The sequence below is a fragment of the Eptatretus burgeri genome, chromosome 24 (genome assembly GCF_056783735.1).
Source record: "Eptatretus burgeri isolate ZD-2024b chromosome 24, Ebu_testis_v1, whole genome shotgun sequence".
In the NCBI taxonomy this organism is placed as follows: Eukaryota; Metazoa; Chordata; class Myxini; order Myxiniformes; family Myxinidae; genus Eptatretus; species Eptatretus burgeri.
Genome location: NC_140984.1, coordinates 1,204,099 through 1,222,924, shown reverse-complemented (window position 1 = coordinate 1,222,924; position 18,826 = coordinate 1,204,099). Strand labels below are relative to the sequence as shown.

At 46.2% G+C, this 18,826-nt stretch overlaps 1 protein-coding gene across 2 annotated transcripts; it reads left to right on the top strand.

Moving 5' to 3' along the window:
- Positions 1–323: 323 nt before the first annotated feature.
- On the top strand, positions 324–18,630 carry LOC147007862 (cyclin-dependent kinase 4-like). Of its 2 annotated transcripts, XM_085866375.1 has the most exons (8): positions 324–526; positions 5,923–6,163; positions 9,563–9,698; positions 10,282–10,449; positions 15,845–15,954; positions 16,780–16,830; positions 16,997–17,132; positions 18,267–18,630. In XM_085866375.1, exons 2-8 carry the CDS (start codon positions 5,940–5,942, stop codon positions 18,408–18,410), a joined length of 969 nt encoding a protein of 322 aa, XP_085722501.1. In that variant the 5' UTR covers positions 324–526; positions 5,923–5,939; the 3' UTR covers positions 18,411–18,630. The 2 variants fall into 2 exon arrangements, 1 of the variants encoding a protein (XP_085722501.1); XR_015053878.1 differs by lacking the exons at positions 324–526; positions 5,923–6,163; positions 9,563–9,698; ... (2 more) ...; positions 16,997–17,132; positions 18,267–18,630 and adding exons at positions 11,792–12,330; positions 12,448–12,713; positions 12,808–13,195; positions 13,330–13,565.
- Positions 18,631–18,826: the final 196 nt, after the last annotated feature.

Sequence of the window (18,826 nt, the reverse complement as noted above, 5' to 3'; positions counted from 1 at the left end):
AGGTAAAGGAAGGAGTCGAGAGTGAAAATGCGAGCCCGAACAAGAAGGAAGCCAAAGATGGCGAAGGAGATGAAGAAAATGAAGAGGTGAAGAATAAGAAGGTTCAGGAGGAAGAGCGGACGAGGTTCTCTGGGTGCAAATTTAAACGTGTCGCTGTGCATTGTGGGTAAACACCGGAAATACATTTTTTAACCCGGTTCGTGGGAATCGTGAACAAAAACACGATAATGTTGAGGATCCAACACGATATTAAATTTACACTTTTCAAATCTGGCAACTGTTGTTATTATTGTTGTTGTTGTTGTTGTTGTTGTTGTTGTTAATGTCGTGAATTTTATGATTGTTTTAGACGAATTTTTAATGTTGTTGTAACATTATAAAGTTAAATTGATTTTAGAATGAATGAGTGGGATTGAAACCCTCCCAGTAATCCCCTCCAGGTGTGTATTTAGTGTTTTATTAATTTGCGTTTCTGAACCACGTTGATGCAGGCCTGACATTTTGGCGCGAAGTTCGTTCCAACGTGGTGAGTGACTTGTTCACACAAGTTATCATAAAATGTAATTAACCAGCAGAATAGTGAGTTGTTTGGTGGGGGGAGGAAACCCTCCTCTTAACCAGACGTGGTGTGGTTGTTGTTCGAGGGCCCTCTCGAAGTCTCGAGGTCGATGTTTCTCACCCCGGCCTAGTCATCCCACCACATTAAACTAGAACGACTCTCGGTCGAGTGCATACCTCCTCCAGGCTGAACAGGCCTAGTCATCCCACCACATTAAACTAGAACGACTCTCGGTGGAGTGCATACCTCCTCCAGGCTGAACAGGCCTAGTCATCCCACCACATTAAACTAGAACGACACTCGGTAGAGTGCATACCTCCTCCAGGCTGAACAGGCCTAGTCCTCCCACCACATTAAACTCGAACGACTCTCGGTGGAGTGCATACCTCCTCCAGGCTGAACAGGCCTAGTCATCCCACCACATTAAACTAGAACGACTCTCGGTGGAGTGCATACCTCCTCCAGGCTGAACAGGCCTAGTCATCCCACCACATTAAATTAGAACGACTCTCCGTCGAGCGCATACCTCCTCCAGGCTGAACAGGCCTAGTCCTCCCACCACATTAAACTAGAATGACTCTCGGTAGAGTGCATATCTCCTCCAGGCTGAACAGGCCTCGTAATCCCACCACATTAAACTAGAACGACTCTCGGTCGAGTGCATACCTCCTCCAGGCTGAACAGGCCTAGTCATCCCACCACATTAAACTAGAACGACACTCGGTAGAGTTCATACCTCCTCCAGGCTGAACAGGCCTAGTCATCCCACCACATTAAACTAGAACGACTCTCGGTGGAGTGCACACCTCCTCCAGGCTGAACAAGCCTCGTAATCCCACCACATTAAACTAGAACGACTCTCGGTAGAGTGCACACCTCCTCCAGGCTGAACAGGCCTAGTCATCCCACCACATTAAACTAGAACGACACTCGGTAGAGTTCATACCTCCTCCAGGCTGAACAGGCCTAGTCATCCCACCACATTAAACTAGAACGACTCTCGGTGGAGTGCATACCTCCTCCAGGCTGAACAGGCCTAGTCCTCCCACCACATTAAACTAGAACGACTCTCGGTCGAGTGCACACCTCCTCCAGGGTGAACAGGCCTAGTAATCCCACCACATTAAACTAGAACGACTCGGTGGAGTGCATACCTCCTCCAGGGTGAATAGGCCTAGTAATCCCACCACATTAAACTAGAACGACTCTCGGTGGAGTGCATACCTCCTCCAGGCTGAACAGGCCTAGTAATCCCACCACATTAAACTAGAACGACTCTCGGTCGAGTGCATCCCTCCTCCAGGCTGAACAGTTTTCGTTTTGTATCCACTGATCGGCCGGATCTGGACTCGGACCTGAACCAAACTCCGATCGGCTTGTTCTTATGATCCCAACTCATCCACCAAGTTTTTGACATATTGTGCTGTGTACTGTATCCTGCATCATGTGTATCGTTTTTGGTCCTATCTCATCTATCAATGGTCAGAATCACTTAAATTATTCTCGTATCCGGATCGTGATCTTCACCAAAATCGAATCAATTCGCCCTTCTCACACACCCAACTTGTCCACCAAATTTCATCTGAATCTGTCCACAACTTTTTGAAAAATCGTGCTCACAGACAGACAGACAGGTGTGAAAACATAACCTCCATCCACCTTCGGTGGCAGAGGAAACAATGGTCCATGCAGCTTCCTTCCTAATAATGGTACGTGCTGCTTCCTAATAATGGTACGTGCTGCTTCCTAATAATGGTACGTGCTGCTTCCTAATAATGGTACGTGCTGCTTCTTAATAATGGTACGTGCTGCTTCCTAATAATGTTACGTGCTGCTTCCTTGCTTGATCAATGAACGGTTCATGCTGCTTCCTTCCTAATAATGGTACGTGCTGCTTCCTAATAATGGTACGTGCTGCTTCCTAATAATGGTACGTGCTGCTTCTTAATAATGGTACGTGCTGCTTCCTAATAATGTTACGTGCTGCTTCCTAATAATGGTACATGCTGCTTCCTAATAATGGTATGTGCTGCTTCCTAATAATGGTACATGCTGCCTCCTAATAATGGTACATGCTGCTTCCTTGCTTGATTAATGAATGGTACATGCTGCTTCCTAATAATGGTACGTACTGCTTCCTAATAATGGTACGTGCTGCTTCCTAATAATGGTACGTACTGCTTCCTAATAATGGTACGTACTGCTTCCTAATAATGGTACGTGCTGCTTCCTAATAATGGTACGTACTGCTTCCTAATAATGGTACATGCTGCTTCCTAATAATGGTACATGCTGCTTCCTAATAAGGGTATGTACTGCTTCCTAATAATGGTACGTACTGCTTCCTAATAATGGTACATGCTGCTTCCTAATAATGGTACATGCTGCTTCCTGATAATGGTACATGCTCCCTCCTAATAATGGTACATGCTGCTTCCTAATAATGGTACATGCTGCTTCCTTGCTTAATCAATGAACGGTTCATGCTGCTTCCTTCCTAATAATGGTACGTGCTGCTTCCTTGCTTGATTAATGAATGGTACGTGCTGCTTCCTTCATAAAAATATCATGTACTGCTTCCTTGCTTGATACTCAGCATTTACTTGGAGGACAGAGTGGAGTACGAAGTACAGACAAACAAGCATAGGTTGGCAACCACGAGGGGGAGGAAATTCCAACTTCATGACTCCCCACTGAATGACGTCACTCCCCTCCCCGACGACCCCCCCGCCCCCCAGCTCAGACTGTTTTTGTTTGAAGTTCTGACAGGTGGTGTCTCATGCATTTGTGTGCACGTTTCGTCGGGCTGACCATAACGATCGTTTTGGTCCAATTTAGACTACTTTATTATGTTATCAAATTGGCAAAATATTTCTTTTCTGATGACTCCATCCTCTGTCATACCATCTCACATCCCTCAGATTGGCAATCAGCAGGCTTTTCACTCTCTGCAGATCTGGATAAAATCGCAAGTTGGTCCAACACGTGGAACGTGTCTTTCAATCCTGACAAATCTCACACTCTCACGATGTCTCTTCGAAAGGACCATCTGAAACCCCCTCCCCCTCCCCCCCATCTACTTTCTCAACAATCCTCTGGAAGAAGTCCTTTCATTCAAGCTTCTGGGTCTCACGATCTGCCAAGCTGTTAGGGTTTCCTGGTAAAGCCACATTTCCAAGATGGCCTCCAAAGCCAGTCGCTGACTGGGAATCCTCCATCGTGCAAGATATATATATATATATTGTTGCGGTCTTCGCGCCCGCCGGCGTGCGAACGGCCACGTAACTCGAATCGCGGCACGTCGCCCACCGGACGGACAATCCAGTCGTGACCCTCTCGGACTAACGCCGGGAACCAGTCACGGGTGGACCTTTCGGTCTCACCGCGATCGAGCCAATCAGCCCCCGCGTGGGATAGGGTTGCTCGCCAAATTCGAACTACCTAAGTACCCACGCGGAGGGTAGACCGGGCGATCGCACCTCGCCGCAGGTCGACTTCGGACACGGGCCACTTAAGCGACCCGTTCCGTACTATCAGAATAACCGAGCGGTGTTATCGTCGACCTCGACGGTTCGATTAATTATCGGGCGTACTCAGCCCACTACCAACCCTTTACGTGAAGCAAGATGGGGATTCAATGGGGAAAAGACGAAGCGAAGCGGGAGACAGTTCAACAATAAAGCACATTTATTCGCGACGAACGGAAAGCACACAAATACAATTCCACCAAATGCACACAAAAAAGAAAACACAATTCCATTTACACAAAAAGCAAACATAAAAGTGAAAACACAGTGCAGAGCTAATTCCGACTACCGAGCACACGGCAACACTTACACAATTCTACTTCACAGACGGCGCCGACAACACATACCCAAAACCAAGGAAAAGAAATACCCTCAAGAATGAGGTAGGCCTGGGGCCGAGACCTGGTCGGGCCTACCCGTCTGGTGATGAGACGCGGAGCGGCGATGGCCCCGCAACCCGCGGGCCTCGTGGACAGTGCCTGGCTGGGGGGTGGGAACGGGGCCCCCTTGGTCGCACTATCTCAGCGCGGGGGGAAACAGGAGGGGGTTGCTGATGCTCGGGGTATAGAGGATCTTTATTATGTGCGACGAGCGTCTCCACCTCGGCCAGGTCGCGCTGCCGGCCTCCCTCGGGCGCGCAGCTCCTTGCACGACGCGAGCACCCTTCGTCCGCCCTCGCCGCCTCTCCACAGCTCGTCCCCTCCGTTCCGACTTCAACGCACACGACGAGCAGCTCCACCGCCCGCGAAGTCTTGACTCTCTGTTCCGACTCCTTCGCCTCGTTCCGACTCCTTCGCCTCCGTTCTGCTGACTCTTTCTCGTTCCCGTTCTGCTGACTCTCTTCTGACTCCTTTGCGACTCCCTTCTTCCTCGTTCCGACTTTTACGACTCCTTTGACTGACGAACACCGTCCTTTTATCCCCCCGTAACTTCGCCTTTGACCCCCTCCCTTTGACCTTTCACCTCGCTCCCCATTGGCCCGAGAAAAAGTGGGCGTGTGTCGTTTTAGATCCGTTTTTGAAGCAGAAAATCCGTGATTTTGTACACGCTGTTCAACGTGCGCCCCACACGAGTCCAGCATCGGTGCCCATGAGTGGCGCGAGATGACGGTGATGCGATGGTGGCGAGTTGTGACGGTAAAGGTCATGGCGGTTGTGGTGAAGCGGCGTTGTGGTTGGTGGTTGTGATGGTGGCGATTGGTCCAAAATAAAGATAGTAAAAGAAAAACGGCTATCCTAAAGAGTCGCAGCACGTATAAATGACATGTATTCCCACTAGACAACGGGTTTGGGCCTAACTACACATGCACTTACCGAGATACCTCACCTAAGGGACCTGAATGGTGGTTTGCGAATCTGGTAACCACAACAATATATATATATATATATATATATATATATATATATATATATATATATATATATATATATATATATATATATCTTAAAGGTATTTTTTGACCCATAAATGATATTTCGTCGGGTTGACCATCTTTATAATAATTGTGTTTACCCAACAATATTTAGTCATATTGACCACCTTTTTCATGGTTATGTTCACCAAAGAATATTTGGTCAGGTTGACCATCTTTTATGGTAAGGCTGGATCAAAAATCAATTTGGTTGGTTGAAAATTGGACCAAACGTTTTGGGGTCAACCCTGACTGGCATTTTCAAGGTTAATTTTTTTACAATTCACAGTTGAAACCCAAGCCATCAAAGAGCCTTTGTAATTATCAACAAGACCTTCAGGACTGATCCAAAGCATTTAACGAGCCAATCCTGTCATGGTACTTAGCGTGACCTTTGTGTAATGTCTCCCACCTGTAATTTGCAGGTACGAATAAGGGATTGATGGAGATGCAGGAGGGTAAGCAGAATCGCTTCAAGCGTGTTGCCACGATTGGATACGGTACACATGGCACGGTCTACAAGTCCCAGGACCTTTTGAGTGGACAGATGGTCGCTCTGAAGAAGATACATCTGCTCACCCACGGGGAAGGGGTTCCAAACTGCACTCTCCGAGAGGTTGCTTTGCTGCGCTATCTCCAGTCGTTTGAGCACCCCAACATTTTGAAGTAAGCGATGCACCTGCATGTCACCTGGAGCGCCTTGGTTGCTAAATTAAATATATATAATGAAGAAAGACACACCCATTTCTCTCATCTGTGACTGGAGGAAATAGCCAATCAGCTCTCACCGAATCAACTAGACCCAGGTGGCGAGGATTATATAAGTAAATTGACACCTCCCATTCTGTACTCGCCGAAGAAGCTGCATAAAGCAACCAAGAAGGCTGACACAAGGTATGCGCTTTGCTGTTTCAAACCCTTCTCAGAGTTCCTCCACAGCTCTGAAGACATTACATATATACATACATACATATATATATATATATATATATATATATATATATATATATATATATATATATTATATATATTGAGCCTGGTGTTGGCGCAGTGGTTAGGGCAGCGGCTTGGGATCCAAAAGGTCCTGAGTTCAAGCCCCGTTGGGCCACTGAATTAATACACCAGGGGGTTGACTCAGCCTCTCATCCTTCCGAGGTCGGCGACATGAGTACCAGTGTACTGGGCCGGTGTATACCCCGGTTAAAATAGGTGTACCATATCCCTGTGTTGTAAGAGGCGACCAGGGTTGTGTCAGGAAGGGCATCCGGCGTAAAACATGTGCCAAATCACTATGCGGATCATACGGATGATCCGCTGTGGCGACCCCGAACGGGAGCAGCCGAAAGAAGAAGAAGAAGAAGATATATATATATATATATATATATATATATATATATATATATATATATATATATATATATATATATATATATATTGAGCCTGGTGTTGGCGCAGTGGTTAGGGCAGCGGCTTGGGATCCAAAAGGTCCTGAGTTCAAGCCCCGTTGGACCACTGAATTCATACACCAGGGGGTTGACTCAGCCTGTCATCCTTCCGAGGTCGGCGAAATGAGTACCAGTGTACTGGGCCGGTGTATACCCCGGTTAAAATAGGTGTACCATATCCCTGTGTCGTAAGAGGCGACCAGGGTTGCGTCAGGAAGGGCATCTGGCGTAAAACATATGCCAAATCACTTTGCGGATCATGCGGATGATTCGCTGTGGCGACCCCTAACGGGAGCAGCCGAAAGAAGAAGAAGAAGATATATATATATATATATATATATATATATATATATATATATATATATATATATATATATATATATATATATATATATATATATATATATATTGTTGCGAATTCGCGCCCGCCGGCGTGCGAACGGCCACGTGACTCGAATCGCGGCATGTCGCCCACCGGACGGACAATTCTGTCGTGACCCTCTCGGACTAACGCCGGGAGCTAGTCACGGGTGGGCCTTTCGGCCTCACCACGATCGTGCCAATCGGCCACCCGCGTGGGATAGGGTTGTTCGCCAAACTCGACCTACCTAAGTACCCACGCGGATGGTAGACCGGGCGATCGCACCTCGCCGCAGGTCGACTCCGGACACGGACTGCTTAAGTGGTCCGTTCCGTACTATCGGGATAACCGAGCGGTGTTATCGTCGGCCTCGACGGTTCCGATTAATTATCGGGCTTATTAAGCCCACGACGAACCCGTTACGTGAAGCAAGATGGAGATTCAACCAAAGGAAAGGACGCAGCGAAACGGGGAGCAATTCAACATGCAAACACTTTATTCACACCGACACAGAGCACACATAGAGCAATTAAAACAATTTTGCACAAAGACCAAATGTAATACGAAAAACAATAAAGCAACAACGACGCAGAGCTACAACCGACTAAGACCGACACACGGCAACACTTAACAGTTTTACTTCACCAGACTGGCGCCACACACACACGTTTACACAGAACCCAAAATAAATGGAAGTCGCGACTTCCCTGAGCGTGTCGAGTCCCTCCCCGACGTCCGTCGACGGGGTCCCGCCTGGCCGCGACTCCGTGTCCGAGCATGGTAGGCGAGTCCTCTCCTGTGTGCCTCGCGCCTGCACGTGTTGGCCACTCGACGCCACGGACCGAGTGTTCGGCGCTATCCCAGCGCGGATAGAGGGGGGGAAACGTGGATGGCCAAAGTCGGGAGAGGGGAATGGCGGATGCTCCTTCCCGCCAGCGGGGTCTTACAACTGCACCACAAAAGACCCGGCCAGCGGCCACCAGGACGAGCGAGCCGGAAGACGAGAGCAACCACGAAGCAAGAGCATCCACCAAGCAAGAGCATCGACCAAGCAAGAGCATCTACCAGCAAGAGCATCGACAAAGCAAGAGCATCAACCAAGCTGCTTCGCCCGTCTCCGACTTTTATATCCTCGGAGCTCCGCCCTGTTGCTCCGCCCCGTTCTTTGCTCCACCCCCCTTCGAGGCGCTTCGAGAAAGGTCTCGAAGAGGGGCGTTCCTCCTCCCTGGCCGTGTCATACCGCGCATCCACCAATCGAACGCCAGCTACCCTCACCTCGCTTCTCTCCCCTCACACCAAGTGCGGAGAAGAATGGTGCGAAAAGCCCACCGAGCGTCCTCGTTGGGTTTTATTTGAAATAAAAGATAAAGAAAGAAAAACGACTGACTCAAAGCGTCGCAGCCCGAATGAATCGCATTTATTCCCTCTAAACAACGGGTTTGGGGCTAACTACACATGTACTTACAGAGATATCTCACTTACGGGACCTGAATGGTGGTTTGCGAATTTCCACAGCCATAACAATATATATATATATATATATATATATATATATATATATATATATATATATATATATATATATATATATATATATATATATATATATATATATATATGGTCCGTCGAAAAAGTAACGGGACTGACTTCACAGAAATTTTATTCCAAAAAATATGTTGAAATCATAACTTGTACCCTTCAAAATAGTTTCCTTCCAGACTCACATACTTGTCCATCCTCTTCTTCCAAGCTTCGATGCACCCCCGGAAGGCTTCTTCTGGAATCCTCCGTCGCTCCGTCGTCACAGCCCTTTTGATGGCCTCCATATGAGGAAATCGGATCCCCCTCCACTATGGAAGAACGTCCACATCCAGCTCCAGGAGGAGTTGGAGAGGGTCGAGGCCACGGTTTGACTCATGAAGGATTCCACAAGGGTTTATGTGAATGATTTTGAATGAAAGAAGGGTGAAGACGTGTGTGACATGGACCTTCAGACCTTGAGAGGGACAGCACCAAGTGGAGCTTCTTTTAGGACAAAGAAACATTTGCTTTCAACAATCGAGGTTTGTGGAGGTGCAGAACTTGTAATGTCACAGACGGACAAACGAATTAAGACAAATCACACCTGTGGAGGTGAGTGACGTGCACATGAGGCTTCTTACACCAATGACAATGCAGACATTCAGAGAAACCCTTTAACAAACAAAGCAATCGACTTGAATAACCAATTGTTCTTTGTGTGTGCATATCTTTGTGCAGATTGCATAATGTGTTTTTCAACGAGTTTACAGACAAAATGGTGAGCCTGACATTGGCACTTGAATTCATTGATCAAGACCTCTCCATGTTCCTGAAGACTGTCTCACCGCCTGGCCTGCCGGAGACTCAAATCCGGGTACCCTCCTCTTCACATCCACATAAACGAAGAGCCATTCCATGCACACTGTGATAACTAGTTGTACTGACTCCTGGTTATATTTTTAGCAATCACTGGGGGATGAGTGTGGGTAAAGGTTAGTTGTAACAATGGCTGATGTCATGATGGGTTGGTGGGTGATCAGTTTTTCGTGCTGGAGGGAAGAGCTCGATTCGACAAACATGGAGGAGACACCCTATTTGCAGGCGAGTGGAAAGCTGAGACTTAGGTTTGATGATAAACCTTCAGATTGCCATGAAGATGGTGACAAGCCAGGTGAAAGTGGCAAAGTACTGATAGGCTGCTCATCTGTCTGTTTCTTAAGAGAGAAACTTCAATGTGTATCGTTGAGAGATGCCATTAACCATCGTGGCCTGAGGTTCCACCACACCCTCCAGGATCACAGATGAGGCGTAACAACACCCACAAAGGGGAACCTGGATCTCACTTCAGGTCTCCATGGATGAACACCTTGTGTAGCTCTGCGGTGTGTGAACCACATTGAGTTTTCGTTATTTGTTGGTGTGAATCACGTGTTCACCCATTTCCGGTATAACCACAGGACATGATGTACCAGTTGCTGAAAGGCCTGGATTTTATGCACGTCCACCGGGTGGTGCATCGCGACCTAAAACCACAGAACATCTTGGTGACCACTAGTGGGCAGCTCAAAATTGCTGACTTTGGCCTGGCTCGAATCTACAACTGCCAGAAGTTGCTCACGTCTGTGGTACGTACCTTGGCGAGTCTCAAAATGTCCGTCCGTCTTGTGGCTGAATGTTTGGGCCTGTTTTTGACCCCGTGTGCAAGCACAAGCGTCCCAATCTTGCGTGTGCAAGTTGGCTCTAAATTCGTCCCAATCACGCATGAGCAGAGAGGAGTGAGAAAAATGTTTTTGGCCTGAAAGGCAGTGAAACAAAATTATAAATCATTCCAAACAGGAAACAGTTTTTAAGGACGTCATAAAGGACACAAGCAACAGCCACAAAAGAACTCAGGTGGTGTAAATGACGGTGCATCAACGGCGCTGAACTTCCGACAAAAAATGTTTTGTTTGTTTTTTTTCTACAACCTTTAAAACCTTTATTTTATTTTAATTGAATTATATACTTGAACACTGTAGAACAAAAATCGCCTTCTTGTCTCTTACAAAGACCTCCAGTTTCGCAGCACCTGGGCAAATTATTACGTCATCTTACACCAACTCGACCAATTAAATGTGCCACTCTGGGCGTTGGGGAGTCTTGAGATTCAGACAAACTGACGGCTCGTAGAAAATATAGATTGTGTTCGGAAACGAAAATCAAAGAGTTCAAAAGACCCTTCGCAAGTGATGTCCTTTTTCTCAACACTGTGTGGGTTATGGTGTTCCATTAACTCTCCAGTTTAATCAAGGGTTCCATCGACTTGTACAATATACTGCTGCATCATGGTGGAGGTTCACTCATCCACAAGTGTCGTAGCTTGTCAGACTGCACTGAGAATCACATTAATAATGAGCAAAGAGTGAGACGTATGCTCCGTGTCGAAAGGTAAAAAAAATATCCAGGAGGCACTGGGTTCAAAGGGCATGACCTGTAATTTCCCACCAAATTCGATTTGGGATTGATTAATAGGATTCTGCAAAATAGTCGACATGTTAAGTGACATTTGACTTCAAATCGTGATGCAAAGGTCCCCTTTGGCATGGAAGTTCCTTCGGGTCATAGAAACAAATTTATCCAAAGACACACGTCATATCTCAAAATCCAGGATGGCCGCCGTCGACCATTTTGGAAAACATGGCCCAGTCATAGGTCATGAACAGTTTGTCATAGAAACTATTATGATACGTGTTTTCTAACTAACTTGAGGTCACTGAACTCATTTCCGGTGACAATTTTGCTTTCTGATGGATTTAAAGGTCAAATCATAGACAAAAATACATAAATGTGAATAACATCGGATTGGCGAGATATCAAGCACTTGTTGACAAGCGAATCTACTCTCAAGAGGAGGCATTCACTGCAACAATACCCCATACCAAGCTGAAATTGTTCACGTCTTCGCTCTCTCAACCACGCCAGAAACCAGAGGTGGCTATCGTCAAAGACCAACAAGCAAAGGTTACCCAGATTTTGCTGGCAGCGCACTCGGGTCGCAACATCAACGAGTCTGTGTTCTCCCATGAGAGCTCTGCTCATCCTCCCTAACTGGGAAGGGATACATGTACCATGGAAACAAGAGTGAGATCCTGGACTGTATTGTACCAGCGAATCTCGACAATCGCAGACCAGAGACGACTGCCGCTGTGCTAGATGGAGCTGTGCTCGTTCAAATGCTTCGTCCTCGAAATGCTGTGACCATCGGAGACTATTTCAAAGATGTGTTTTTGCCATACATCCTCTCTTGGTTTGAAATGAACAACCGGGTTGACATTGTCTGGGACGTCTACTCCAAGACGAGCCTCAAGTCAGGAACTAGGGAACAACGTGGAAGTGGAGCTCGGAGGCGGGTTACTGTCTCGACCAAAGTTCCTGGAAATTGGGCGGCCTTCCCACGTGTTGACCTGAACAAGCAGGAGTTATTCATGGAGCTCGCCAAGTGCTTGAAGCTTGCGACACTTCCACAGGTGAGTTGACATATTGTTGCGACCCAATGACAAACATTATGAATTGTTATTATTTAAAATACCCAGGCCTCTGTTATATCCACATATCCTCAATTGCATTGACTTCCTCATTTCCAGGGCAAGCAGCTTTCCACCACCATTCTCAGTGACTGTGAGAGTTCACCAGCTGGGGGAGACGTTGGAGCAGTGTCCCCATGCACACACGAGGAAGCCGACACTCGGGTATTTCTACATGTGGCTGCAGCGACATCTGCCGGTCATCGTCGAGTGATAGTCCGCACCAGTGACAGCGATGTTGCAGTGCTGGGCGTCTCTTCCTTTGTTTCACTCGGACAGAGGATTGATGATCTCTGGATTGCCTTTGGAATTAAACGCCAGTTTAGGTTAGTTCAGTTATGTTTTAAGCCAGTTGCCTTCAGTGTGTGCCAATAGGTTATTGATGAGGAAGATAACTCATATCACTACATTCCTTTCCAGGTACATTCCAGTGCACGACATCGTACACAAACTTGGAGCATCTAGGGCAAAGGCACTACCGGCGTTTCATGCAATAACAGGATGCGATACAACCTCAGCATTCTTTGGTAAAGGCAAGAAGACCGCCTGGGCAGTGTGGCAGTCTGTCCGTGAGCTCACGCTGCCTCTTGAGCTACTCTCATGCCCTAACGCCACCCTGGAAACGATCAATACTCACACATCTGTGCTCCAGAGATTCGACTTGCTGCTATATGGTGTAACTCAGGAGAACATCACAACTGTGGATGCTGCTCGGCATTCCCTCCACCTCCACCAAGGAAGAGACTTCGAGCACATGCCTCCAAGCAGCGATGCTCTGCATCAGTACCTTCTCAGAGTTGCACATCAGGTAATTAAACATACATCTTTGGGGACATTAATCGTTCTCGAGATTGCTGAATTCATTTTTATTTCTTGAATCGCACACATTTTATTAGCTATCGATACATTCTATCTCATCAGTAATTTATCTTGTCACTTCAGAGTGGACACGTGTGGGGTAATACGCTCGTGAAAGCACCAGCTCCAGTATCTCCAACAGAATGGGGGATGGCAGCAAGAAACACCAGACTCTGCGCCAACTCCAGTCTGCACAACAACTCCCACCATTTCGCGGGACTTGCCAGAGCTTGCCATTTGCAAGTGTAAGACTGAATGTGAAGCTCCTTGTAAGTGCTGCGTGCAGAGACAGCGCTGTATGCTTCTCTGCAGATGTCAAGGTTAGTGCGCCCACACTGGCAGGATGTACCAGGACAAGAGAGGAGAAGAGGAAGAACTTATGCAATTACGACATTGTGCGATGGATAATCTAATTACCTCAAATTTTCTGTGTGTGAAAAACAATAACATTTGTTATAATTTGTATTATTTTTGGGATTTCACCTTTAAATGCATCTGAAATGCATAGCTGGTGCCGGAAATGAATTTAGCTCGAAAACATGTATCATAATCGTTTCTATGACAAACGGTTCATGAGCGATGACTGGGCCATGTTTTCCAAAATGGTCGACGGCGGCCATCCTGGATTTTGAGATATGACGTGTGTCTTTGGATAAATTTGTTTCTCTGACCCTAAGGAACTTCCATGCCAAAGGGGACATTTGCATCATGATTTGAAGTCAACACCCTATTTTGTGCAGTGTGCACTTAACATGTCCACTAAAACTGGGAGAAGAGTTTGAATGGCAAAGGGCGACGAGGGAACAAGATGCTTTGTCGGGATGGATCCGGAAGTGTCACGTGGCATTAAATGTATGGAGAAGTCAGACAAGGTTAAAGGAATTGGACAAGAGGATGGGGGTGCAGGGATTCTTTTCATTTAGGTCTTGTTCATTGTTTACGGAGGATAGTATTTCTCAGACTTGACGGTGGGGCAGCAGGTGCACACAACAAGCGATGGAACGAGGAAACGGTGACATGCAAGAAGAGGGTTAATCGGTTACATCGAGACATAAAGTCAACAGGGGTAGTAAAGATTGTTGGAAGAGATGGGGTTCGGGTTGAGATGGTGTTGCACCACCTGATTTAAGGCCTGGAGGGAAGAGTGGGATTGAATGCAGTTAATGAAACTGGAGGACAAAGGACATAAGAGAGGTGTGCGGTCATCCTGGTTTATGTAAATTTAACCAGGAAGTGGTTACTGGAGGAGCTCGGGAGGGTCTGAGGATTGAGAGAGCAGAGGGAGCCAGACCGGAGGAGAGGAGGTAATAAACAGAGACCACCGATCTGCTTGTAATGTGACAGAAACATATCTTGAGCTTCGGCCTCATCACGAAAGATTCCATGAGAATTTTGAAAGATTTCGATTCCACAAAATGCAGCAGAGACAGATGTCGTGCTGGAACCCCAACCCGTAGTCGAGAGCAGTCCTCCATTGAGCTGTGGACAAAACCTGATCTGTGCGGATGAATTTGTGATCCGTTAACGAGACAAATTAAAAAAACTCAACTTCTTTGTTGTCATGGAGTGCAGTAGTACGACACATGTTGGGATGGGATGGCAAAAAAATGGCCGCCCCATCAAATATGCATGAAATTATATATTCTGAAAAGCTACCGTAGAGTGAAATCATAAGCATTTAAAAGCCATACCTTTTATTCTCGAACGTTTTCTAAACTAAAAATAAATTTCACAACATGTTTCCATCACAATCCCTCAACAAATAAAATACACAATGACACCAACACGCACCACAAATCTACAACGACCTCGAACATAGAAATCTTCATACAATTGTTACTTCCAGCAGAGCACCTGCCCTTCAGGGCCATCTTGTTCCAAGCATGCAGAACGTCCTTCTGACACATTCCTTTATTTGGGAGGTGTATCGGCAACTGACAGCTGCTTCAATCACTCCTGATAATAAAATAAATAACCCGGGTTATGTGCATGAAGTGAAAACATACCGACTGCTTATAATTCAAAACACCTCACTGCACTGTAAAACGTGGGGACAGGAATACTGTCCTGTAAATGGTGGACACTGGTGACACCGTCTAACACCCAGAGCAGTACTACGTACACATTTGCATAGAAAATTTGCTTTTCCCCCTTCTTTCCCTTAAGATCACTGGCAAAGATAAAAATACCCTTTTACATTAATTGGGGTCATGCTGTTCCTGTCTCGCTGGAGTAAATCTGGATGTAATGAGGCCACAACTGTCCGAGGAGTAACGTGACGAAGGAGCAAACACCGCTCTGTGAATTATCGTGAGGATTGCCTCCGACGACAAAAATGTCAAAATATGTCATTCGTCATCGATCGGGAGAAGGGTTGTGGTGTTGTACTGTGGTGTCATTCTTTGTCATCCTTGTAATTTCTTCCTTGTCATTTCTTCCTGCCTTGTTTGGTTGTTTTTGCGGATTCCATCCCGACATGTTTTTTTTTTTCTGACTTGTTACCGTAGTGTTGGGTGTTGGTTCAGCTTTGTGAAACTGAGGCCTGTAAGGCAGAGGTTCTCCGTCCTATGACAAAATCGACTACCTCTCTCTCTCTCAGGTCATGACCTTATGGTACCGTGCCCCTGAAGTGCTGCTCGGTGCCGGCTATGGGACACCTGTCGATCTCTGGAGCGTCGGGTGCATCTTTGCAGAGCTTTACCGTCGCAGGTCACGTAATGCATGACTTATCCTCTTCATTTGTACCTTTCTATTCCTAACTTCACTCCTGTTACTTTTGGGCTTTGTTTCTCTAACTCTTCGTTTACTCCCCCCCACCCCCCCCAAACTACTTAAACTTTCCACCTTCTCCTCCTCGTACTTCCTTTACCTTCCAAACTGCCTCTTCACATCTCTCCCTCACACTTCCTCTGCACTTCAAACTATTTCCTCCTTTTCCCTTCTCTCCCTCACACTTCCATGACCTTCCCAACTACCTCTTTCTCTTCCTTTACCTTCCACACTACTCCCTCCTTTTCCCTTCTCTCCCTCACACTTCCATGACCTTCCCAACTTCCTCTTTCTCTTCCCTTGTCCTCTTTACACTTCCCTTACCTTCCACACCACTCCCTTCTTTCCCTCATACTTCCTTTACTTTCCAAACTGTCTCCTCTTCCCACAACAAAAGTAAAATGTCAAAAGATATCGTGATGCTAAACCTGAAGAGGATTGCTGTGTCGTATTGTGCCATTGTAAGGTGGTGAAATTCTTCATTGTTATTCTTCTTCTTCCATCGCAATCCCACAACAAAAGTAAAATGTCAACGGATGGCATGATGCTCATCCATAAGAGGATTGTGGCGTCGTATTGTAGCATCATATTGTGGTGACATTCCGATTTTGCTTGGTTGTTTTAGAGATTTCGTCCCCCTCTGTTTTTACAAAAAAAAATGCAATATTAAAATTTTTTTTTTACAGTTATTAAATATTTGTTAACCCCGAGGAATCATTTCCTCAACAATATTTGAGTTGTTGATGCCCTTTCCTCCCTTTGCAGGCCTCTCTTCAATGGAAGCTCCGATATCAGTCATCTGAACAAGATGTTTGAGTAAGTTATTCATGTAACTTGTATCAAGTACAAAGAGGCTTTTGAATACCACGTTTGATTGTACCTTGCCTGCAGAGTGCATGTTCAGGAAGACACCTGGCATGCAGGTAAAACCAGCGATGAAATTAAACTGCAATTGCTTTTCCACCATCTTGCTACCATGCAGCATGCTGGGGTTACCAGATGAAGATAGCTGGTCCAGCGACTTTGTTTTGCCTCGCTCTTCCTTTGCTGAACGAGAGAAACCACCCACCGGGGTCCAGGTGCCCGGGATCAAACCGGCCGCCAAGGATCTGCTTTTGGTGAGTATTCCCTTGATTTGGCGCACTCATGATATTGAACTCGTCCCGACTAGTTTAATAACGGCCACCAGTGGTTCATTGTTGCTGTTGGAAGAGTGTGATTGGTGCGTCTTCATCAACCTGTTTTATGCTGAACTACCAGATACCCGTCTACTATGGTTATGGGGGACAGGACGGATCACAGTACTCGATTACGGTAGTTTCTTTGGAGGTTTTGCGCTGCATTCAACAGCTCAGTTCATATTGGTGGCGTGTCTGGGTTTCCATGATGTAATCGTCCGGGCGTAATCGTAATTTCCATGATGTAATCGTAATTATGATGTCACCTGATGATGTAATCATGCCACTACCTTTAAAATGGTTAAGATAATTCTGGGCAAGTACTGACTGTATGGAACAACTCTTGGTATACCAATCTTAAACAGATCCAAGTATTCCCACATTGTTGTGGGCTCAGCAGGTCAAACATTTTTCTCCCAAGTCTTTCATGAATCGGATGGCCAGACCTGATGTTCGACTGAAGGTGACTTGGGCAGGAATTTGTAATTTGTTGATTGTGCTCAAGATAACTCGCCGACTCACGAAAGACACGGTGGGATATTTAATGACCACCAACTCCCAGTGTGGGCCGATGGGTCGTCCTGCTTCACATCCATCCGAGGAACGGCACACACATTGCTGCCTCGTTCAGCCTGTGAAACACCAGGATGGTAGTTTATGGCTGGGTCGGGATTCAAACCCAAGCTGGACAGCTCAGATGAGAGGGTGTACACCTGTGGTCCATCCTGCCAGTCCTGGGCCCTGCATTGATATAAAACGATTCAATTTGGTACTTTTGGCTCTGATTATAAGACCTTTCTTTTCTGCCCCCTCCTCCCCTGCCATATATCTCTCTCTCTCTCTCTCTCTCTCTCTCTCTCTCTCTCTCTCTCTCTCTCTCTCTCTCTCTCTCTCTCTCTCTCTCTCTCTCTCTCTCTCTCTCTCTCTCTTTCTCTCTCTATTTCTCTCTTTCTCTCTCTATTTCTCTCTCTATCTATCTCTCTATGTCTCTCTCGCTCTCTCTCTCTCTCAAGTTGATTTGATGATTTTGTCGGATGATCCTGTTATATAATTAATGTCATCGTTATTTTTCAGAAATTTCTGACCTTCGACCCCAAAAACCGTGTCACTGCAAGTGACGCAATGCAGCATGAGTTCTTCTCCAAGACCGATGTGGACCCAGTGACACACTGCTGTGAAGACCTTGCACCCGGCAAGACCACAAGTGAAGACCCTTGAAATCTTTGATGAGAGGGTCGAGTGTCTGGGAAACAATTTCTTGCCTTTATATCCTGTTTTATCAACATTTTAAATGCTGATTCCTTTTTAATTGATTTCTCTCTGAGATGCTCTTAAACTCTTCATCATTCTTCATAACCTTTCCTGTTCGTGATTTCTTCTTTCGTGTTTCATGTGAACCTTACTTTCTCAATAAAGGATACTATTTCCTTTGTCCTTAGTTTCTGTTTTATCCCTCCTTCTCCCTCTCACCCCTCCACCCCTCAATCAGACAAAGTTGACAACATGTAAGGAATGGAGCGTGAACAGATTCTTATTCCTCGCTTGAAAGATTTCCACGTTTTCCGAATGTTCAGGCTTTTGTATTTTTGGGATACAAAGTCAAGGCTCGTGGAAGAGCGAGAATACAGAAAAGA